At 33.9% G+C, this 25,527-nt stretch overlaps 2 protein-coding genes across 2 annotated transcripts; both read right to left on the reverse strand.

Moving 5' to 3' along the window:
• Positions 1 to 8,274: 8,274 nt before the first annotated feature.
• Positions 8,275 to 13,100, reverse strand: LOC124454179 (fish-egg lectin-like). Its single transcript, XM_047004985.1, has 5 exons — positions 13,096 to 13,100; positions 12,745 to 12,871; positions 9,879 to 9,944; positions 8,959 to 9,142; positions 8,275 to 8,459 (listed from the first exon to the last, which is right to left on the reverse strand). The coding sequence occupies exons 1-5, from the start codon at positions 13,098 to 13,100 to the stop codon at positions 8,437 to 8,439; spliced, it is 405 nt and encodes a 134-aa protein (XP_046860941.1). The 3' UTR covers positions 8,275 to 8,436.
• A 157-nt stretch (positions 13,101 to 13,257) lies between these two features.
• Positions 13,258 to 18,779, reverse strand: LOC124454860 (fish-egg lectin-like). The gene is made up of 6 exons (XM_047005615.1): positions 18,704 to 18,779; positions 17,328 to 17,395; positions 16,886 to 17,155; positions 15,157 to 15,431; positions 14,242 to 14,431; positions 13,258 to 13,370 (listed from the first exon to the last, which is right to left on the reverse strand). Exons 2-6 carry the CDS (start codon positions 17,374 to 17,376, stop codon positions 13,273 to 13,275), a joined length of 882 nt encoding a protein of 293 aa, XP_046861571.1. The 5' UTR covers positions 17,377 to 17,395; positions 18,704 to 18,779; the 3' UTR covers positions 13,258 to 13,272.
• Between the last annotated feature and the right edge of the window lie 6,748 nt (positions 18,780 to 25,527).

Raw genomic sequence — 25,527 nt, forward strand, 5'->3', positions numbered from 1 at the left:
TGCGTCTGAATCACGGTCTTCATTCTTCTTTGCTTTGGCCCATGTTATAATAGCCTTATCTCTACAATCCAAAGCCAATTTTCTTTTGCTCTTCTTTCTTTTTATTCTTTGTCGGTATTGAGGTGATTTCATAATCTCCACTATTTCTTCCATTATTTCCTTCTTTTCTGTTGCGTCTAGGGCAATACCACTACTTGATTCCTCTTCTCTAAATTCTTTGTGCTCTGTCAATAACCGAGAAAAGTGTTCTCTTACACTTTTTTGATCCCTAGGTACACTAGAGAAAAGTGGATAGCCATTTATCTTATTGGACACTTCAGTCCACTTAACACCAGCCTCTTGAGTCCCAGGTTTATAAGCAAATGGTTGAGTAAACAACACTTATCTGAGAAATAGCACATCTCTTTCCTTTGTCCATTTAAATGTTCCACTGAAACAAAAAGCATGTACACATATTGACTTCAGTGATTATAAAAAAAATCAGAAAACTGTGAAGCCTAAAACTTGACATTGAAAGGACAAACAATAATACAAATATTTGTCTTGTTAGCATGTTATCAAGCCAATAATTTTCTTCTTCTTACTTATTTCGTAGCTCTTCTTTTACCAATTTTTTTTTAAAGGATTTGCTGGCAAGAAAATCGTACTAAAAGTATAAGCATATCAATATCATAAATAAATTTGTCATAACATACTAGAACTATGTATAGCCATCCACATAATGTATGATTCATTACATCGAGTAGATCAAATTCAACCATTCGGAAGACATGACTATTATGAATATTATATGAATATTAATCTTACCTGTCATTATTTTCAACTAGATTTTGACCGTCGTATTTACTGCGCTCAACAGCTCCAAAACCAACCGTCGTAGAATAATGACGGTATAATTTAGCATTTCAGACATGCGCATTATTACTCATCGCAGTCCTTTTTTCTCGGTCAACGGTAGTCGTTTAACGTAGCTATTGCATCTTAAACTCACTATTGTGCCATCATTAATTAGATCGGAAACTAGTAATTTTTCAAATTCGGTTAAAATTATATTAACAAGGACAGGTCCTAATGAGGAACCCATAAGAACGCCGTCTTTTTGGGTAGAAATGGTGTTATTAAACGAAAAGGCAGTTTTGTTGCAGCAATCTAATATGAGTTTTTTGTGTGGAATTTTTTAAAGTTGTTGAAATTATGTGTTAATCGTAAATGCGGTCTAAAATGATTTTGACTGTGCAAGACAATGGAACGTTGGTAAAAGGGCATTCAACGCCGAATGAAACAAATTGACACGCTTCAGCGAACAGATATTTAGGAATATTATTAATATTACTTACTACATTAAAAGAGTCAAAAAGGGAATAATAATTTAAAGCTAGAGGTTGTAGTAGGGAAGATAAAAATTTGCCAAGATGGAGTGAGGAGTGTTATTTCTGTCAATTATCAGTCTGAATTTTGGTAAAGTATTATATTTCTTGTGTGTCTTTGGTAAACCATGTGCTCTACCAAATTGTGCTGTAACAGGTTCAAGAGAGTCAAAATGATCGTTTGTTGAGTTTACGAAGGTAGTCTTGAAGAGAATGAAGTTACCAGACTGGTTAGTGCCGGGTCGTGATTTAATTTCTTAAACTTAGAGGGGTTAGAGAACAGGAATTCGACATAAGATAGATAATCAGAGCGGTTTATAAGTACAATGCTATTTCCCTTGTCAGGTTTGAGAATGGCGAAAGTTTCGGTTAATTTGTTCAGAATATATCACTTCATGCGCCCTAACTTAAATTCTTTTAGGTATAAATCAATATAATTGTATGTAAAAGAGCGAAGGAAGTTTTTAACCTTATCTTCAACATATCGTCCTTCCTTAAAAGAATCCAGTCTTGAAATTTGTCTCCAGACGTCTTCAGCAATAGCCATGATTTCTAGTTTGTTCAGTCAAATGGGAAGACCATATCTGAGTCCTAGTTTCAACACATCTAGTTCATCACAACATTCAGCACATCGAGTCCTCACAACACAATGATCTCCCTCCACCTCCCATAACTCTCTCCTATAAAACCTTGTAGTCAACAACTATAAAATACATCACTCAACCAAATCTAACAACTACCACATTCTTGCTTTTCTTGAAGCACTCTTATCAAACATAACAAACCTTTTCTCAACACGAGACTTAATGCTAGCAAAAATTACAACTTCTCTTAAAGAAGAGTACTCTTGTTTTACTAGTCGGGTCGGCAGTTTCAATTCATCCTTTGAAATACTACACCTCTTCCAACTCTGCCTTTGTAAGCACACTATTTAATTTCTATTGCTTACTTCCGTTTAATTATTTCATGCATTGTAAATATATATGTGTATGTATGGTTTTAAATATCGAAAATTTACAGTTCACTTCTCGTCTTAATTTGATACATATTTTGCAATCTCAAGATGTCTTGCTTCTTTCCAATTTGTTTCAAATTATATGTTGACTGAAATCTCGGAAACAGTGGTGGAGCCAGCAGTTTTTCACAAGTGTACAATGCAATGCAAATTATTGGAAAAACAATAAATGAAAATAATTTTCTAAAAAAGTGGATACTAATTTTGCTGAAAAATTTACATTGTAGGACTTAACTTCGGGAAACAATATGTTTTATTGACCCTAGATGGATATATCGACAGGCATTGTTCGCCTCGAGATACAACGGGGTCTCGGTCAAACAAAACATACTGTTCTCCTTGGTCTTATGCAGTTAAAAAGTAATAATTACTTTTGAGTTAAAGAATATTCTTGTGAATACGACCGTTAAAACAAACCAAGGCAGTTGATCTGTTCCAAAATTATTAATGTGTTCCATAATTGTGCAATGCCATGCACAATTTTGAAGTCAATATTGCACTATTACTGTGTAAAGAATAAACAGTATGTCCACTTTACTACGTAGGCAACTCGGTGCTGTATATCTTACTAGATTACGCCTGCGGTTGACCATCTCAGCGTTCTTATATTGGTCAGAAAAATCAATTGATGGGCTGCCGTTATGTTGGTCATGTGCAAAATAAGATATGCGTGGCACTAAAAATTCATAAAAATTAATAAGGATATAAAGATGCTAATTGATCGGAAGAGACGCTTTCTACCATTTGCATTATCAATTTAATCATGAATGGCTTTACGAATAACCAGGGATGCCGGAATGGCAAAAGGGCAGAAGGGGCAAGCCTTTGTGGAAGGGCACATTAGTCAAATATACTAAAAATAATCTTATATTGATAAACAGCAAAGAGATGTGCTACATGCAATACACTGTACAGAAGCACATGTCCGCAGTGTTGGTCGATAAATATTAACGATAATATAACTATTAAACGATGTAACGCAACTAATTTACAATTTGTCATGTATTGTATTTTCCAAAATATTTAATTCTTTTTTCATTCTTCTGTGAAAACTCTTTGGCAATTACGTCTATTTCCACCATATCCATGTGTTGCTTCTGAATGTTGGAGAACATAATATCATTCAGATGATTTCCTTCAGTGTTTGACCGCAGCCATGTTTTGAGACGACGCATTACGCTGAATGTGCGTTCGCACGAGGCAGATAAGAGCGGCACTGTGTAGTATAGTATAATTAGTTTGTGGATCTCAGAGCAACTTTTCTTTGCTAACGGCATGGCATTGAATATTTCTGCTATTGTTGAAATACGCGTGACTTCTGTTATTTTTTTCTTCTGATCCGCGTTGTAAAGCCCAAGAATGGTGGGAAGATCATCAAGCTGCTTTCTTAGAGCATCTTTATCAATCAAAGAATTGCTTAATCCATCTAAAGATACTCCTCTTTCTTTCATAGAGTTAAGTAACAGTTTCTCGATACATTTGATCTGGAAAAGATCGTCTTGTTCAAATCGCGATCCTAGACCTGAGATGATTGCATCAATGGCTTGGTAGTACGAGCTTCGCATTGGTGTTATATTTGCACTGTTCTTAACTTAGGCATCTGTGACGTGAGGCTTTCTGCTATTAACATTTCTTCATTATTCATCCATCTTGGAACTTTTGTTAGTCTAGTGCCAGTGCCAAAATTTTCCCTAAATTCCAGTGGAAACGACATCATAACACGAAAAACTTTCTTAGCGTCATCAAGTGTACGCTCAAACTCTTCTTCGCTTCTCATTTCATGAAGACGTTGCAGGACATGTCTTATTGAAAATAGAGCGTACTCAGCTGAAATATCAACCGTTTGGAGCTCTTTAGAAAGCTTCTCGTGTAAAGCCAATAGCTTTCTTGTCTCGTTTAAATTAAAGATGACGATTAAGGAAGACAGTTGTCGCCTTAATATTCCTCTAATCTTTGCTTTTGTGTCTGTCGAAATGCTAGGATCTTCCTGCAATTTTTCAAGGGTTGCATGTAGTTCAGCTGATTTCTTGAAGATGACGTCAGCATCCTTTACTCTTGTTGTCCATCTCGTTGTAGAAAGACTTTGGAGTCGTAGATCTTTGTAATCGTTTGTTCTTGTTTCGTTTCTAAAATCTGCCTGTATTTCTTCGAACAATAAAATACGTTTTGTATTGTCACCTACGATTGCATACAGGAATTGGCATAGATCCAGTGATGTAGACAATAAATTATATTGCTTAGCTGCATCCTGTATAATAAGTTCATTGCAGTGACTGAAACAATGAACATAAATTGCGTTTGGTGCAATATCTTTCTTGCGGGGGATTTTATTGTTGAAGCCCAATCAAAGCTCATAGCTGCCATTTTGTGACCTTCCATACCACATCTGAGAAGGATATCTTTGGTGTAGTGCTGTAATGCATCAGATGAAAGTCCTTGCAAACATTCATAAATTCCAACAAAATCTTCTGATACTTCGTAATTATCATCACAGGTCCTTACGGAGAAGGACAACTGTTCTTTCTTAGATACGTCTGATGATTCGTCAGCTAGAATTGAAAATGATTCTCTCACTAGAATTTTATCAATGAAATGTCTTCGAGCATTTAATACAATCATCTGTTTCTGCTCGTCCAGGATGTCGTGTGCAGTTACGTATCGGTTCTCGTCAAGTAAAAGTTTTAGTGCCTTGTCGTTAATAGCTTTATCAAGATTGAACTGATGAATATTAGATTCAAAATCCGTTCTAATCCGTTCGGAATAACTACAAATTATTGACAATTCAAAATATGCTATAGTCTTTACGAGGCTGCCATACTTATATTATATCAAAAACATAAAATGGAATGTATGTATAAATGATCAATTTTAAATAACGCCTTCTACATTAAGTAAATTTATCAGTTAAGACTAATCGGAAAGATCAAATCGCGTTTTCTATGATGTTGCTAATTGAAATTTGAAATGGTTTGTCAAAGTGTATACAATGTGTAATGACTTGCACTATGTGCACGTTCAAAGAGAAACATAACTCGTGGCAAAATATCGTGAAACATGCTGTTTTGAATCTAATTTCCACCAAAGCTTCAATAACGCTTAAAAACGACAAACATAAAATGTAGAAGACAGTTTTTACTTCTTTGCCTTTGAATATCGTGTCTATCCTCACCAAATGTATTGTTAAATATTTATCAAAGTCAAATAAAAGAAAAAAGACAAAAGGAAAAAGAAAAAAGAAAAAAGGAAAAACAAAAAGGAAAATGACTTTTTACATAGTTAAATCAACTTTAAAAACATTCTCAATATCTTTTATCGAACGAAATTGGTATCGTCGTGGGCACATTATAAACAATATACAGTAGGGCTACTCCATTAAATATTTTCGGGCCACGCATATCTTATTACGCATGTGATTACCAAATTGGCAGCCAGTAAATTGTATTGTGTGACCAATAGAATTGACGATATGGCAAACGACAGCCAGTAAACTTATTAAATATACAGCAGCCTGTTGCACAGCAAAGTGGCCCTACTGTATATTCCTATATTGTGTCGTGGGCCTTTTGGCCTTGATGTTGATAACTCAGCACCGGAAGTGAGGTACATTAAAGAACACATAAAATAAAGACAAGGCTTTTATAACACAGGAGTATAGTAAATAATGAACATTTTAAAAAGTAGAACAATTCGAACGCTATTTCCAATTGAATTGCGATAATAGTATACTGTGTTTACACTTACGAAGCAAGCGTGCTCTTCAATGTACTTCATTTCTTGTACTTCTAAGCCCAACAAACACAGTTAGATAAAACTTTCAATCAGTCAAGTATATTTCAAATGTTCTTAAAACCAGTTTCTCTAACTGAAGAAGTTATTTACCTGACGCTAATAAAGGTATTGTTAAAGCCAAAACTATTTTAAATCATTTGAAAGCAACTTACTTTTGCAAACAGTCAATCAGATTTTATGACATATTTCTTTCCAACTATTTTGGTTTTCATTCAAACAAATATTTAAACCGTACATGAAAGTTTCAGCTTGAGACAACACTTAGACTGTGCGAGGTGTAGTGAAGGGGAGTGGGAATGGGTGAGTTTCATACAGATTTAGTAAAAAATAAAGTGAAGTTTGTCTAAAAACTGAGAGAGAACAAAAATATTGGTCCTGCTAAAATTGTTGTCTTTTCTGTTAAACCAAACACTAGAAAACTTTCTCCCACTTTTTTCCGAGATGTTATCCCCTGATTTAGAGAAAATACATCATGTGCATTCAGCAAGTGCATATTAGCTATGTTGATAAGCAGGCAATATACGTAGTAACTACTGCCAATTAGGGCATAACGCCTTATTGATATTATTATTCACAAATTTTGAATAAATTATCAAGTGTTGTATTTTATAATTGCCAGCGTCGAAGTAGCTGGCTTGTAGACATAAAGAAAACATATAAACTATTTATGAAAAAATTGTTTGTGAACCATCAGTAAATAAAAAATGAGCTCCTACGATAATGAAAGTTCAGAAAAATATGAACTGATCATGGCTAAAGAAGAGAGACTTATTCTCCTAATGTTTAATTATCTTCATATCATCATCGGTGGATTTTTCAATATGCTTGTTGTCGCAACTTTTTTGCTTGTTTACGAACTTAGAAGATATCCAAATGATGTTCTCATTTTAAACCTGGCTATCACAGATTTTATATATTTAGCAACTTTCCAAACTTGTTTGACAATAACCATTCAGTCCGGTCGCATACAGGATGACTATTATTTTTATTACGAAAGTCTTAATACTTTCGTTCAATTAAGCAGTGGATTATTTATTTTTCTTATTGCTTTGGATCGTTATTTGGCTTTAATGTTACCATTGAAATACAAAACTATGATTGTAAAGAAGACAGTTTTGAAAATGGTCATCGCGTGCTGGTTTGTAGTTCTGGGTATAGGAATAATTAACACATTTGCGTATATTTGTAAACAATATCATCTTTGGTTGATATTCTGGGTTTCTATTCATTTAGTACTGATGATTTTGATAACATTAACCTATGTGCCTATATTTTGTTCTTCATACAAGCAAGGAAAACGGTTTTGGAGAAGTCAAACAGCGTCAAGTTGCGCTCGACTGAAATATCACGTTATGCTGAAGATAACATTGACTACGTTTATCCTCGTGTATTTTTATCTTATGACGTTCTTTCCAGTTGTTACTTACATTGCATACGCATCATTACTGAAAGGTGCCCATAACAGCCAACAAATGACAAATCGATCGAGAATTTACACTTTTTCAGCTCTCAATAGTTGTTTCAACCCAATATTCTACGTGTTTCGTACAGTCAGATTTAAAAGAGCCGTTGTCAAGCTTTTCAAACAATACTTAATGTATAAAACGTAAAAATTGAACATAAACTACATTTTACTTGTGCATTTATGTTGTTTATTGGGAACGTTTCCAACTGCAGTTATAATACATATTTGCTTATTATGAAACCCATGTCATAATTCATTCAAAGGAGATAGGAAAACAAAGACTCGAAGATGGCATATGCAATCTAAGTCAAAATCCACTGACGCCATGTGCAGTCGTTTTGCAAAGCATTCTAATATCTTGAAAAAAGCAACAAATTTCTTTCATTATAAATTGATCGCTCCCTTTCAAATTTTAAAATTATATGGCACGCATTATAAGCATTTTAATGTCACTCATTCCACTGCAAATAACGGCAAGTAGGATTGAATCCTTTAAGTGTTAGAATATATAAAACCAATGCACATCTCAACTTATTATGACAATAAGAAATAATGAGGAGAGGGGAGGGTTAATGAGAAAGGAGCTGTACGTCATATGTTTTTCACTGTAAAATAAAAAAGTTCAAGAAGAGCAAGCCTTTTTGCGATACGGTTTTTATTATAACAAAAACGTACTTTTTATTTTTACGCTACATAGCACTCATACAAACTATCAAGAAACAAATAGAACAACTACGCTAGATTTGGAAAATGTTAATCATTTTTCTTTCATCATGTTACTGTTGAATTTTGCTGAATTTTCAAGGAAATTGCTTTCGACAAGCTATAAAAAAACATAGTTAAGTTTTAAATTTTCAAAGTAAGGTAAAAAAAAGCAAACTATGAAATACATTATTTTCTAGGCTCAGTTGATTGAAACATTTTAACTGGTCCATAATCTTCCGTAATGGACCAAGGTCCAAATCGCGTAGTTTTCAAACAGCAAAACGGAAAACCAAATGTAAGTCAAAAAAACGATACAATTGGAAACCGTTAAATTTTTACTGACAAAAACTAGAAAAGTGAATGTCAACCCGTAGAAAACAGCCAAGACGAGAAAGAAAGCAAGCTTCGTTCCAGGTTAAATAATGCCATGTAATAAACATTCTAACAACCTCACTTTCTCGGTCTTACTGAGAAATATCTGACCTCTGTCTTTTTGTACAGACCAAACTCTTTACAAAAAAGACCTCGGTCCGATACTTTTCCGACCTCGCGCTCGGTTATCGATGGCTTATTAATTGAAAATACGCCTCGTAATTTATCAAGTATTATACACATACCTTTGGATTCAAAAATTGCTCCATTTATCAAAACATACTTATTATTCAGGCCAGTGGTCACGAATGAAGCATACGACAAAGCAACTTCCCAACCTGAGCCCATTGGAGATGCCGTAGTTATACCAGTTCGACGGTAGACCACGTTGTTACTATTTACTCCATATACATCACCAACTTCTCCAGCCTTAAAAAGAATATTTTTAAACTTCTTCACTAAAGATAGGAAATATTAACTTTATAGGAACCGTAGTGGTTATAATATATTAATCCTAACAAGGTTTTAATATGCACATGAAAAACATGCGACTTGAACTCGAGATTTGAACTCGCACCTTCGGGATAGTAGTCCGCCCCTCTACCTGTTGAGCTACCAAGCCCACATTGGTTATAAACAATTGAATACTACCTCATTAGAAGGAGAATGCAATAAAAAGAAAACAGAATGTGTCTTAATGAAAGCTAATCACAGTACAATGCGTTAAAGATAGGACAGTTTTAACTTTTCTTTCAAAATAAAAGTTTGCATGCTTCCTTCTTAATATTACTTTTCCTTTAAGTAAATTGAAGACTGAAATGTTAGTTATTTAATTTGCTAATGTATTCGTTCTTTACATATATTCTTGTCAAAGACAGAAAGCAAATAATCTAAATTACATGACATAAAATTAAAATAGCTCAACATACTAACATTATTGTTGAAAGAAAGTTCATTACAATCTTGCGATATATTTTATTTAAAGGCGTTAAGAATTGCCACTTTTAGCCTAACATAAGTTTTTATTAAGAAAAAAAAAACACCAAAAGCAAATGTCTTGTCGTGACAAAAAATATTTCATACAATAAGACAAAATGCCTTTAGCAGGAAAAGCTGCATGCAGCATGCTGTTTCACATATCATGAGAAATGCAGTGATTACAAACCTCGATTTGCTTAAGGCTTCCTCCGATACGAGTCCAACGTGTTCCAGCACAATTCTGTGTTGATACCAGGGGCGGATCCAGCAATTTTCGTGACTGATGCACCACTGCGAGCGCCAAAGGCGCTAGCTCTGTAGGGGGGTCTGGGAGGATGCCCCCCGGAAAATTTTATGTTTTAGATCGTCGAAATGCGATTTCCTGCGTTTTGACAACAGAATTGCTTGGCTTTACTTAGTTTGTAAACTTTTCGCAAATTTCCATGATATGAAATCTAAAATTCCATTAACCTTTAAACATTTTCATTACTACTATTTGATTTATCGTTTCATACCTTCGCCAAACTTACAATCAGGAAGGTATCATTCCAATCCACGAGTGATTTTAAAGGTAGAAGCTTGGCACATTTTTGTCGTGAAACGCAAAGAAACCTTTTATATCTCACAAATGAAGCACAAGTTTTGACCATTAATCACACTTGATACCACTCGTCCAACAGCAGGAAACAATACGTAGACATAGCAAAGAAATTCACGATGTAATCATCATCGTACCAAAGGAAGGCAACAAGTAATGATAAATGTTATTCTCTTTCATTGATAATATCACTCCTCCAAGAGCAGAAAAGAACGTAGATATAGCAAAGAAATTTCACGCAGTTACCATCACCTCTAGTTCTACACAAGCAATAAATTAGAAAGTCTATTGAATAAAATCACTATTGACTCTATGTTGATAAAGAAAAGCCTTTAGGGGAACATTCATCAAGCCTTAAAGTAATTTTTGGGTTGCCTTAGATAATTGAATCTTAAGCATGGTAATGCCAGTGCTATACTTTCCCAACCAAATTCATGAGACCAGCCAAGGGAGTATAAGTAACGCATCTAATAGCTAATACTATGTGCCCTCCTAGCTTTAATCAAATAGCAATGGTGAGGACTTCTATACATAAGGATCAGGACACATATGCACATATGCAAAATAAAATATGGTGGTGTAATATACAATGAAATATAGAAGAATTACAATATAGAACTGTTGCTCTAATATCTTTTATGTATAGTGGGTAATTTTGAGATAATAATCATGTAAAGACACAGTAACATCATATCTGTGTAAATGAAATGCTTTGTTGTGTACCCACCCTTTTGTGATCATAATGTTTTATGGTAAATTTAGAAATTTGGCACACTGAAGCATACACTCAAAAAAACATCATCTTGTAAACTCAAGATTCCAGTTATAACAGCAACAGAGAAGATTCAGCAATATTTCAACTTCATATGAAAGTCATTATCGCTTGTGTGGAAGAAATAATAAGGAATTGTTTGGCTGAAATAATATGTAATTACAGTTTGCTTTGCTAATTTCAGGGAATTGACAACATTAGGCATGCAATTTGAAAATGAAAACTCTAATGAATAACATGGTTGGTCCAGCATAGCTCACATTCAACACATTGCATAGCCCAGAAAGTTAGTATTTATATACAAGCAAAATGTATGAAAAATGTGCCCTCTGTCTGTCACATTGAGCAATATTACAACATATTACATGGAATATTTAAATATCTATGAAATATCCTGAAGTAATGTAATATTAAATTATTAGCTCTTAAATTTTTATGTATATTAAGTAACTTTGAAATCACAATATCCATGTGTTCAGAATTACAGTGGTGATTTCTCCAGGAAGTAATGAGACTTCTACCAGTGACTTTATTCAAGAATATAAATATGCAGGAATATAAATATGCAGGAATACCCAAATTCAAACATATAGTTGTGACTAAAATGTTTTGTGATCTTATGTTATATGACACTTTCTAAACTTGGCACAACAACATGCATAATTATGTGCACACTAGTTATGGCATAAATCCAAAGCATTTGCATTATACTACTGGCTAAATTTCATTGAGCCAACAATATTGACATGGAGTTTGAAAATTGACATTGTAAAATAGAATACAGTAAATTTCGATTTAATAGGTTAATGCAGGTCAGGATGCTTTGAAATTTAAATAAATTCAACAGGAATAAACACCCATGCCCCTTCCCATCATATTCTAAATACGTAAAGAGAAGCCATGAGCATTAAGCATAAGTACAAGTATGCACGGCATGCAATGACGAGATGAGAATTGTTTTATTAATGAGATGATAGCTGGTTTAACTGTCTTGGAATCAATGAGCCAAAATCGTATATTGCCTACTTTCAGCCATGATGACTTCAAGATATAAATAAGCCAAATGCGATAGTCATGTAATTATACTGAAGGTTTGAAGATTTATAACGCTGGCTCAAGTGCACCAGTCAGAATGAAATTTTAAAGTTGTAGCAAACAGTCAAAGCAGCGATTTCCCACCGTGACGTAGGCTAAAAACAATGAAATTCGTGACGTTTAGGTGGTTCACTCGGCCAAAGAGACTGGGACTGTTGCACCAACTGGTGCACTTTTTCCCCACCGTGACGTAGTGATTCACTATCTAGCCACCGTGACGTAGTAATACAAATTCAGCTCAGTGTAGCTAAGTGATGAAACAATTTCGCAAAAATTTCACACATAAAAACGCCATATTTAGCGACGCATTTTTTAATAATGCGGCTGTAATCAAAATGATACTCACATGTAAACAATCGACGAAGGTTTTTAACAATATTTCTCAATCATCAATGTACATTTGTTGTCAATATATTGTCAGTGTTAGGTATTTAAAGCATTTAGAAACTATAAACGTTCCAATTGATATATTTTGCATTTTGCCTGTATTGATTGTGTTATAATATGTTGTGAAAGATTAACTATTCAATTTTATGACTGATGCACTCGCATCAGTTGCACCAGCCTGGATCCGCCCCTGGTTGATACACCAGAACGATACCAAATTTGATTATGTCTATTTACACCCCAGCATCCCAAGGCACCGCAACTAACGTATTTCAATGCACCAGGAACTTGCTTCCATCCTGTTCCTTGGAGGTTATTATTGAGATTCCTAGAAAAATAAGAAACATGCATTTTCAATAAAGTGCTGGCGCTTTTCCTCAAATGCGCTTGTTTATTGGAGACAGTTAGAATAACTTTTATCTGCATATGGTACCTGCATACTACTTATGTTAGAAAATATTAGTACTGTGAGAAACTTTGCAAACATCAGCCACTTATAAAAATAATAAGTAAATACCTAAACGACAATAAAATGTTATCGTTACTGTTCACTCCATATACAATTCCTTCTGACCAGAATCAATTTGTTTCAACTTTCCTGAGATTTGTTTCAAGAATGTCCCCAAATTATAATAAATGTTATCGTGTTTATTTACTCCCCAAACACCAGCTGCACCAACAGAAACGTGTTTTAGGCTTCCAGAAATTTGAGTCCACGAATAATCTTCTTTAAGGCGGTAATATTGTCATGGCGTTCACACCCCACACACCAACAGAAAGACCGTGATCAATCTGTTTCAATGAGCCTGCGATCAAACGCCATTGTTCTGTAATGCATGAGAAATTTATTTAGGCAATAAACTGATAGGTTTTGTGGTTCGGTGGGAAATTTTAATGACGAAAATAAAGACTATTTATTATTAAAATTTGTATATTAGTCTTTTCATGTTGTTTACAAAATGCCTATGATATAATAGAAGTATACGACATCTAATACTTTTTCGTATTAAATGATAGAAACACTTGTAAAATTTGGAAAAAACTTGAAGTTGCTTATGAAAGTATTCATTTCTCTCTTTCTTGCATGTTTTAAAACTCTATAGAAACTCGGAAAATGTTTTCTGTTTCTTTAATAGTGTCCTGTTATAGTGTCGGAAACAACGCAAATTTTCAATGATGTATGAGACCACACTGAATAAAATAAATTGATAAATAATGGAAAATCCTTTCATTTTTTATACGTTTAATGCATACAAAAACAGCTCAGTGAAAGTACATACGTACATGCAATATCGGGGAGGAAGACCATTGATATGATATTACGGGAAAGCCATAACATATTATAGTCTAGTCAAAATTCATGCGTACAATTCACAATTTTTACTACTAATTAGTCCTTTGGAAACATTTACGTTTTCAAATATTGTTTAGAATTTGGTAACAAACCAAAATAGATTTTAACATAACCAAATCATCAATGTGCAAAGAGTTTGCTACTATAAATTTCAAACACAAGAGCGTTGTAAGATCGATATTGGAGAGGGCGTCATACATATTCATATATGCAAGACTTTTGAAATTCGTTTTTCTCAATAGATTAAAACATGCATAAATAAATATGAGCAACCAGTGCCCTCTCACAAAATCTTACTATGTTAATGATAAAGAAACTACCTACTAAGGCATACTTCTACTTACCATTAAACTTAAAGATTTTGTCATTTTGATCAATTCCGAAAACATGAGATAAGCTAGCTGACACGTGATCAAACTTGGGAGCAGCAATGGATCTCCAATGTGTTCCAGTAGGATTAACGGAGCGAATTCCTTCACGAACATATAATGTTCTGTGAATGTTCACACCGTAAACAGCACCACTTGCTGTCGCCTATAAATAAAAAGTTGGTACATATTTTTAGTGCAAGCGAGTGGTGTTGTATGTAAAGATGGGGTAGCGTATGGAGATTGTGGAGAACACCCCTCTTTCTTGGAGCAGGATCTCCTCATTTTAAATGGCATTGAATTGGCATTATCAAAATATATACAAATTATATTTTGTTTGAAGGTAACATATGCGTATCAACAGAAGCTGAATTTCTTTTAAAAAAAATGCGCAAGCCCTGTATTATCATATTTTGCTCCGGTATGTTTTGATGCAGTTGCTTGTTAGTTGCAATATTGTTTTTCAAAGTTTACATACCTATTCCTAAAAACTAAGTATTGCTGATAAAGCTTTACAAATTACTTTGTATACATGCGTTTGATCAAATAAGATTCAACTCGATTAAAGAAGATCAATTTCAAAGGGAATACAAGATAAAAAGCGGTTTGTCTAACGTTAACGGATGGAAAAGAGTACAGTTTCGGTAAGCAAATTTTTTAAATATCACTTATGGGGTTGAATTCCAATATTTCACTTCCTTGTAAATTTAGTAAAATTCCTGAAATCAAACTAATATGTAACAATGCTAATTTTTCAAAGAATGAATTTAATATCAATTTATACAGTATCATTTACATGAAAATTACAATACAACAAAAGGATAGTGGCTTTGTTTTAATATTTGTTTCAAAATTCAAGCCAAAATATCACAATTATCAAAAAATGCTGACCTCAATTTGTTTTAGCGATCCTGGAATACGTTTCCAAGTATCTCCTTGACATTTAGAAGGAGTTACTCCCGTTCGAAAATAGATATAATTGTGCTTGTTTACACCCCAGCAGCCAAATTTTCCACAGCTGACATATTTTAATGCCCCTGACACATGTTTCCAGCCAGTTCCTTTGAGATTGGATGTAGTGATTCCAGTTCTGCAGTATATGCTATGCCCAGAATTTACACCATACACAATTCCTGTAGGTCCCGAGTCAATTTGCATTAGTCTTCCTGAATAAAAGTTAACGCAAATACTTAACTCTATAACGAGTGAAAATTGCTTTTAAAAAAGGAATTTGTCGTAGTGAATGAAAATTGAATACTTCTTCAAAGAACTATTGAAAACCAAAATAGAGATAGCTGTAAAAATAGAAGTGAATATAAAATTACAAATACTCTTCGTGAAAATAGCGGTGGTAAGTTTGTTGACTGACTACATGATGCAAGTCTCTGACCGTTGCGAAGCCAGTTCATTTTTTCGTCTTCTACAATGCAAATATTTTTGTGTAGAATCACTGGATGACAATTATAAATGAAATTGAATTTTCAATGAAATAAATTATAGTTTTGTTGAAAATTATATTAATGGAGTAAAAGATCGTGATGGCTTTGCCACTAGTTTTGTAAAACTGTCTACGCTTTCTAGTTGCTGTAAAGAAGCAGACTTGTTTCCCCTGTAGCGGCCAATTTTATGGAAGGCGGAGACTAAACGAGACAAGACACTTAATAAAAATGGAGAATAATGAAGTGAAAATTAATTATGAAACTAAGAAGTGTGGTTTTCATCTCGTGAAAAAAAACTTAGGTCGAATGTGGATTGCCAAAATATCCAAACAAGATGAAATTTTTGATGGTGGGTTCACTGTTAAAATTTGCCATGAAAGCGCGTCAATGAAACCATAATAATATACTTAAGGTATTTCAAGTAGGCATTGTCAATCATCCTATATATTATATTTTAAAATCCGGCAAAGGGAACTCAGCTTTTTTCCCTGTAGCGGCCAATTTTATAGAGGGCTTAGCCTAATCGAGACAAGACACTTGATGAAAATGTAGAATAATAAAGAAAAAATTAACATTAGAACTAAAAACAACGTAGGTGAGATTTGGCGAGGCAAAATATCCAGACAAGATGAAATTTTTGATGGTGTGTTTACTGTTTACATTTGTCATGAAAGCGCGTCATTGAAATCCCTAGTGACAAACATAACGTATTTCAAATTAAGTACTTGGACAATATCAAGTAGTCATTGTCGATCGTCCTACATAATGTAATTATAATTCAATATCCGGCAAGGCAAACTCTGCTTTACACCGTCGTCCCTAGTGGTCGTCTTAAGAATCCTCTTCAAACTGCATGCAAATAATCCTCCACCGCAAATAATACATCAAATGAAGGATAAAGCCAACGTATACTTTTTGTAATCAAATTCAGTAACATTAACTTTTCTATTCGACAAAACATTTGATTAAATTGTTTTTCTTCTTTTCTTAAAACGACTTTCTACTACAACTATAATAATACCCAATCCTTAAATTATAGTCTATATAGATCACCAGTGGCATTTTTTGATAGAAATTCCTCGTGTATCAAGTGTAAATGTTCCCAAATGCTATACTATTGTAACTTTTGCGTTTGTCTTCGTTAAAATAATATATAAATTAAAATTAAGATTTATACGTACCAGATATTTGAGTCCAGCTTGTGCCAACTGGCGAACTGAATGTCACTCCTTCACGAAAGTAAATATTATCATGTTTATTCACTCCCCAAACTCCACCGTTTCCAACACTAACATGTTTTAATGCACCACCGACTCTGGTCCATCCACTGCCTTTACGTACCCAAATTGCATGACCACTATTCACACCCCAAAGAATGTTGTACGGACTTAAATCAAGTTGTTTAAGTCTTCCAGATAGCAAAGACCAGTTTGGATTGCTACTTTCAACACCTATGAACAAAAGTAATGATGAAATATAAAGGCAAATAGCATGAAATATAACGTTATTGTTATAAAGTCTACTATGGCTTTGTGTATGCTGAAATTCGTACTTTTAAGTATACAATTAGTTCGTATAAAAAAATATGTATACAATTAGTGTTGTTGAATTATTTCTGCTGACCTGTCAAAAACAACACATGAACAAAAAGCAAGAAGCACAGCATCTTCATATTTTGCAAATGGCTGAAACTGTAACGGAATAATTTGATTATGTAGATGGTGATATATGTCAAAGTCTTAATTTATTCTTTAGCATGTGCTATATTTTTCTATCAAAAGTACTAGTGGACAATACACATCCCAGAAATGTTGGGCTATAATTGAAGTGCCGTCAGGCACTCTTTGTACAATGACATTCAAATGCGCATATAATGTGCTTTGAAGTGCTGCCTCTTTGTATATGCTTATTGTAGATGTTAGTTTAGACTTAGATTCACTTTGTTTAATAAATCAATTTTCGGATGAGTAAAACTTCAGATCTTTCATCAAATTTAAAATATACGGTCTTTCTTTTGAGCATATGTCTTTATTTCTTTTTTATTTTGGATGGGATTTCCTGTTTATCTCTTTCAAACAGATTACGAAGTAAACGTATATTTCCTACTTATTAATTGACAAAGATAGCCCAGTTATATCAAGAAAAATATACTTAATCTTGATTTTGATTATGATTCATTTTGATTTTCTATATTTTCCTAATATTTTTCATACTATAGAGCAATCTCAATTAAGATCAAGAGCATGGTGGTGCTCATCGAAACTAAGCTATGATATTGGTCCGTCTATATAAACTTAGCTATGATATTGGTCTTTCACCAGAAGTGTTTTTTTCCGGAAAATTTTTACAAACCTTGATGTTCTTCATTTATTTAGTTAATTTAAGTTAATTGTCAAAGTGCGACCAATAGATGTAGAAAGAAAGCATCTTATAGCTAAAATTAACCAGCTTACCTGTGACTTTTTAGCAAACTTGTCCACTACTTAACGCTAGCTTAACCGAAGCCTGATAATGTCAAATTGTAGTCATTTGCTTAAATTATTTGGTCTACCCAAAAACACGTATCAACAGAAGGAATTTCTTTTAGTTTTTGTTTCGCTTCAGAATTGGTTTAGTTTTACTTTTTTTCGGTTTATGCGCTTTTAATTAATTCTTGTGCTTACGCCGATGCAGGTGTTACAGTTTTCGCTCAAACTTTAGCTTATTTAAATTATTAAAAATCATTGCTCAGTCAAATCAAATTTGTTAACAGGATTTTCCCAAAATTTTCATTCCCTTTCAATTACATTCTTACACAAACTCCCACTTCACAGTCATCTCACTTTTACGGAAATTTTGCAAATCTTAATTTGAAATGTTCTACAACAAAGCGTATTGAAATTAAACCTACTACGGCAAGGCAGTATACTGTTCTTTAATTTAGTTCATTTACGTTAATAGTCAAAGTGCAACTGATGGATGTAGAAAGAAAGCATCTTATAAAAAATTAACGAGCTTACCTTTGAATTTTTAGCAAACTTGTCAAGTTCTTAGCGCTAGCTCTTCCGAATCTAATGATATCAAACCAGTAATGACCTTTAAGACAACTTTTCTGGTATTTTACGCGTAATCATTTGCTACACTTCACTGCTTTTTGAGACACAAGGTCACATTTAACCAATTGATTGCATATGACGTTATTATACATTGCTACAGCGATACATCAGTGCTGAATGCTTTCACTTACATCGCTAAAACATTCCCACAGACATTTGCATTTAAGCAGTTTTTGCATGATGATTTCAGCGAACATGACGATTTTACAGATTGTAAGATTGTCTTAAGTCAGTGGTGCACAAAAGAAGAATACAAAGGAATTATTGTACGAGATTGCCAATGCAAATTTTTGTCTTTAAATTGTTTGGTCTACCCAAGAACACGTATCAACAGCAAGAATTTCTCTTAGTTTTTGTTTCGCTTCAGAATTGGTTTAGTTTTATTTTTTTCGGTTTATGCTCTTCTAATTACTTCTTGTGCTTACGTCGACGCAGGTGTTAAGATTTTTGCTCAAACCTTGGCTATTTAAATTATTAAAAATCATTGCTCAGTCAAATCATATTTAGTAACAGGATTTTCCCAAGATTTTCATTTGCTTACAATTACATTCGTACACAAACTCCCATTTCACCGTCATCTCGCTTTTACGGACATTTTGTAAATCTTAATTTGAAATGTTCAACGACAAAACGTATGGAAAAAAAACCTCCCACTACGGCAAGGCAGTAGTTCTTTAATTTAGTCGATTTGCAATAAATGTCAAAGTGCGACCAATGGATGTAGAAAAGAAAGCATCTTATAATTTCAAATCAGTAATGACCTTTAAGACAACTATTCTGTTATTTCACACATAGTCATTTGCTACACTTCGCTGCTTTTTGAGACACAATGTCACATTTAAACAATTGATTGCATATGACGTTAATATACATTGTTACAGCGATACATAGGTGCTGAATTTTTTCACTTACATGGCTAAAACATTCACACAGACACTTGCATTTAAGCAGTTTTTGCAAAATGATTTCAGCAAACATGACGATTTTACAGATTGTAAGATTGTCTCAAGTCAGTGGGGCACAAAAGAAGAATACAAAGCAATTATTGTACGAGATTTCTCATGCAAATTTTTGTCCTTAAATTGTTTGGTCTACCTAAGCACACGTATCAACAGCAAGAATTTTTCTTAGTTTTTGTTTCGCTTCAGAATTGGCTTAGTTTTATTTTTTTTCGGTTTTTGCTCTTCTAATTACTTCTTGTGCTTTGGTCGACGCAGGTGTTACGATTTTCGCCCAAACCTTGGCTATTTAAATTGTTAAAAATCATTGCTTAGTCAAATCAAATTTGGTAACAGGATTTTCCCAAGATTTTCATTTGCTTACAATTACATTCGTACACAAACCCTTACTTCACTGTCATCTCGCTTTTACGGACATTTTGTAAATCTTAATTTGAAATGTTCAACGACAAAACGTATTGAAAGTAAACCTCCTACTACGGCAAGGCAGTAGTTCTTTAATTTAGTCGATTTACGTTAATTGTTAAAGTGTGACGAACAGATGTAGAAAAGAAAGCAGCTTATAATAAAAATTAATCAGATTATCTTTGACGTTTTAGCAAACTTGTCAGCTTCTTAGCGCTAGCTCTACTAAAGCCTGATAATGTCAAATCAACAATGACCTTTAAGACAATTATTCTGGTATTTGATACGTATCATTTGCTACACTTCACTGCTTTTTGAGACACAATGTCACATTTAACCAATTGATTGCATATGACGTTAATATACATTGTTACAGCCATACATAAGTGCTGAATGTTTTCACTTACATAGCTAAAACATTCACACAGATACTTGCATTTAAACAGTTTTTGAAAGATGATTTCAGTGAACATGACGATTTTACAGATTATAAGATTGTCTTAAGTCAGTGGCGCAGAAAAGAGGAATACAAAGCAATTATTGCACGAGATTGCTCATGCAAATTTTTGTCTTTAAATTGTTTGGTCTACCTAAGCACACGTATCAACAGCAAGAATTTCTCTTAGTTTTTGTTTCGCTTCAGAATTGGTTTAGTTTTATTTTTTTCGGTTTATGCTCTTCTAATTACTTCTTGTGCTTACGTCGACGCAGGTGTTAAGATTTTTGCTCAAACCTTGGCTATTTAAATTATGAAAAATCATTGCTAAGTCAAATCAAATTTGGTAACAGGATTTTCCCAAGATTTTCATTTGCTTACAGTTACATTCTTACACAAACTCCCATTTCACCGTCATCTCGCTTTTACTGACATTTTGTAAATCTTAATTGGTAATGTTCAACGACAAAACGTATTGAAAGTAAACCTCCTACTACGGGAAGGCAGTAGTTTTATTTTTTTCGGCTTATGCTCTTTTAATTAATTTTTGTGCTTACGTCGACGCAGATATTACAGTTTTCAATCATATACAGGTGAAAGCAAACTTGAACACAAATTTATCATTGTAAATATATCTATAAATAATAAGGCATATTCTGGTCATTTAGTCAAAAACAAAAACTATCAGAATAGTTGCAATATTCATTACGGGTTACGAATGTTCAAGAGAACAAACTTACGTTTAATTATTACTTTTAAGCAGAGCCAATAACAAGATCTTATTATAGGTATTACAAGAAATAAACTCGACAGCACGAAACGAATTTCAATTATCAGCACTTACTGCTGATCCTAACTTGCAACATAAACATTGGTATAAACATAAGAATAACGGAGAGTTGGGATAATCTTGTGCTTATACTTACGTTGATTTCGCAACTGAGGACATGTAGGTGATAGTATAGTTCCGAGTGCACTTATGTATAAGGCGAGGGTTATGGTAAAACGCGGATACGGACGGACGGATAATAACTGCGGATAAAAAATTACGGACGGATGACATTCGCAGACGGACGGAAAGTCGTAGGAGATATGGTATTAGATATGACTTTCAGCTATGATTAATTATTCCCACGAGTTTTTCTCAAACATTATTGAAAAAGCACAAGAAACAAGTATATTTCGTTTTATAATATTTGATTTCTTTCAATCAATTCCATAAATCAGTTAATTTTAAAAAATAACAAAACACTTATAAGTAGTTATAAGTGATATAATTAGCATTATGATTAGTATGGTTGAAGTTTGAACAAGTATGCCAAATTTTCTTTAATGCAAAATGTTTTGAGGTGTGATATGTGGCATTAACCAACTGGCCATTTCTACACAGCTGATCTTAAACACTTCGTTATTTAGGAAAACTATTTTTCCATTGTGGAAAAATATAACATAAGAAACTTTTTGCTCGCTATAAATAATATGTCTTTTCCTTTTGCACATTTCCTTTGCCTATAGGAAAATGTACAAAAGTATACACTTTGCACACAAAAACGTATATAATACAGTAATCTTTACAATTCGTATCATTTACTGTTATAACTTGCCCGGATTTAATTCATTAGGTGAAAAAATGCTGTTTTATGCGAATGCATTTCCCATTAGTGTGAAAATTGGCGCTTTCTTCTCTGCTCACTTTTTCCTGTGATCGATGAGTGAACAACAAAGGAGTTATTTGCATAAGCGAATAATAATTTTATTTCTTCCGCGCGTTATTTTGTATCTTAAATTGTAAATAGGAGATATGTTAATCAGGGAGAAACGAAGAGAAGGTGGAACACACTCTTAACATAAACAAAATTACTGGGAAAGTTTGTTACTATTTAGTTTATTTACTCAAAGCACTCCGCTTGCTAAGGTCATGAAGTTCAAGGTTAATTGCGGACGCTGCAAGAGCAAACAGGCTGTTTGCATTTTGTTCACATGCACATAATGTGATTCACGTGCACAGGTGTTAGCCTCATAGGTAATGCACAACCAAATCTCATGTCATTTAGCAGGTGGCCGTCGTCAGGTGAAATTTATCAAAAATCCACCCTTCCTCCCTCCTTCCCTTTCCTTCTGTCGATTTTGCATGTACCATTTAGACTTGTTTCCGGGTGGCGTTTTGTCACCCCACCTTTCTGTGCTGTACAGAAAACTTTATTCGTAAAGATTTTTGTTTGAATTGTGTGCAATAATTACTTTAAAATATATTATATTTGTTATTTCTATTTTATTAAACCGGCATGTTCTTTCACACATTGCCAATTTTTATCCAAAAGAGAGTACTCTTTAATGTCATGCGCAAAGAAAACAGAGCTCATGATTTTGCTATGATTAAGCGGAAGCGATAAAGGTGTTTTTTGAACTCACTATGGTTACATCATGCTGTAGTTTAGGAATGTGGTAATGTTGTTATCTGGTTTCAGTCCCTGAAGACATTCAAAATAAATCCAAACTACAGCAGGACAATAACGCAAAAAGTATGACTTTCACGATTTGTCATTGCTCATTCTGGTTTTACAAAAGGTAAAACAATGGATATCATTAAAAATGTGCTTATTTTTTCTACTGTTTCATCAGTCGAGAGCGGGTCACGTGAGAGTAAGAAATATGACCGACCTCGGTCAGCGCCTTTACAATAATATTTTTATGTTGTTTGCTCATATATTCTTTTAGGAAAGTCAATATTTACATTGTTGTCACTTTTCTCTTTAAAAAATTGGTACATAATAAAACACATGCTGACTGAAAAAGCCATGACCAAAAAATATGTAATATAAAACAAATTCCGAAGAAGCAAGACATCTTGAGATTGCAAAATATGGATCAAAACAAGACGAGAAGTGAACTGTAAATTTTCGACTTTATTTCAAAGTCATCCTCAGACAGAATGATATTTAAAACCATACATACACATATATATTTACAACGCATGACATAAGTAAACGGAAGTAAGCAATAGAAATTAAATAGTGTGATATTTACAAAGGCAGAGTTGGAAGAAGTGTTTCAAAAGGATGAATTGAAACTGCCGACCCTACTAGTAAAATAAATGTATTATAATTTAAGAGAAGAGTTGTAATTCTTGTGACCAGTGAGGGTGTCTTTTCGGTAAATGTCAGTTCCATCAACCGAAATTTTTTTATCTAGGAAATGATTTGTGCAATCGTGAAATGTACCAACTGTGAATGTGAGATTGGCATCAAAACTATTAAATTTCGATAAGACAGCGGAAATATTGAAGGTTTTGACCAAAAGAAGCATGCCATCAACGTAACGGTTGTAGAATTTTATTAGAGAGTTTAAGATGCGACTGCTACGATTAACGGCTACGGTGGCCCGTGCAATAGGTAGACTGAGGCGATTACCGTCAATGTGCGCGCGAAATTTAACCGTTGTTTACTTTAAGAAACGTGTGGTGCTCGCGACGGTAAAATATAAAATGTCTTTTGAACAACTTAGAACAGCTTTAAATTTGGCTTTTGCGGATAGGTTTTTGACTGAAGAAGAGTTCCTCGTTTTATATAACGAGTATAAGTCAACAAATCCCTCGTATCCTTACTGGGAATATGATTCTTTTGATTGGTTAGCGTAACTTCGTGTGAATGTGAATCAAACTTCAGATTAGCAAAAGAAGATATTCCACTGTTAGTCGAATATTTACGCCTTCCTGATCACTTTGTGTGCTCCCAAGGGACTCGATGCAGTGGTTTAGAGGGGCTATGTATATTGTTAAAGAGGTTGGCGTATCCGTGCAGATATTTTGACATGATTCCAACATTTGCTCGGCCTGTGCCGAACTGTGTATGCTATCGAACACTGTATCAGACTGGATTTACGAACATCATGGCTTTTGTCTAAGATGTTGGATTCAACAATTTCTGTCAAGAATTTCTCTGCAAGAATACGCCAATTCCATTTCGAGGAAAGGATGTCCTTTAAATATTTGCTTTGGCTTCGTGGATGGGACAGTTCGCCCTATTTGTAAACCAGGAAAGAACCAAAGAATTGTGTATAATGGGCACAAACGTTTACATGCAATCCGTGGCACTTCCTCTAATGGTTTGATAGGAAATCTCTATGGCCCTGTTGAAGGCAGTTGCCATGATTCCCGCATGCTAAGAGAGCCTCATCTTCTAGAATCATTGGAAGAAGTTGCTGTTAACCCTGCTGGAGGTTTGCTATGCATATATGGTGATCCTGCATACCCACTGCGACCAAATTTGATGTGCCCCTACCTTGTTGGAGAGGTTCCTGTATTTACAGCAAATATGAAAGCATTTAATGAAAGTATGAACTCTGAGAGAGTTTGTGTTGAATGTTTATTCAGAGATGTGTCTGACTATTTTAAGTTCATTGAGTTTAAAAAGAATCTGAAGCTAGACTTAAGTGCTGTAGGAAAACATTACGTAGTAAGTGCTTTGTTTAAAAAATTCTTACTTGCTTTTTTGAAAACATTACCTCACAGGTGTTTCAGGTGAAGCTTCCAACAGTTAGCCTCACAGGTGTTTCAGGTGAAGCCTCAAACATAATTATTTAGCTTAAACGAAAGGTTACAGGGTATTCAAATAAGTATTTTTACTTGCTTTATTAAACATAACAATACATTCAATCTCAATGTTTGGCATAGATAACAAAGGAATTGAGTATTATGTTTTGGAAATGGTAGTTAAAAATTTACTTGGCTAATTTCCCCAAAATGTCAGTCATCAACTTAAGCTGATCATTTTGCATTTTTAATTGCTCTCTCTGAACTTCAGATTGAAGATGTAATTCTTTCCTTCTCAGAGCAAGCTCTTATTTTCTCAACTCTGTATCTCTCTCTGCTGTTTCTGCCAAAAATTTCAGGGCATCAGAGCTACCTCTTCTCTTGCGCCTTTTTACTT

This window comes from Xenia sp. Carnegie-2017, unplaced genomic scaffold, assembly GCF_021976095.1.
Source record: "Xenia sp. Carnegie-2017 unplaced genomic scaffold, XeniaSp_v1 HiC_scaffold_3, whole genome shotgun sequence".
In the NCBI taxonomy this organism is placed as follows: domain Eukaryota; kingdom Metazoa; phylum Cnidaria; class Anthozoa; order Malacalcyonacea; family Xeniidae; genus Xenia; species Xenia sp. Carnegie-2017.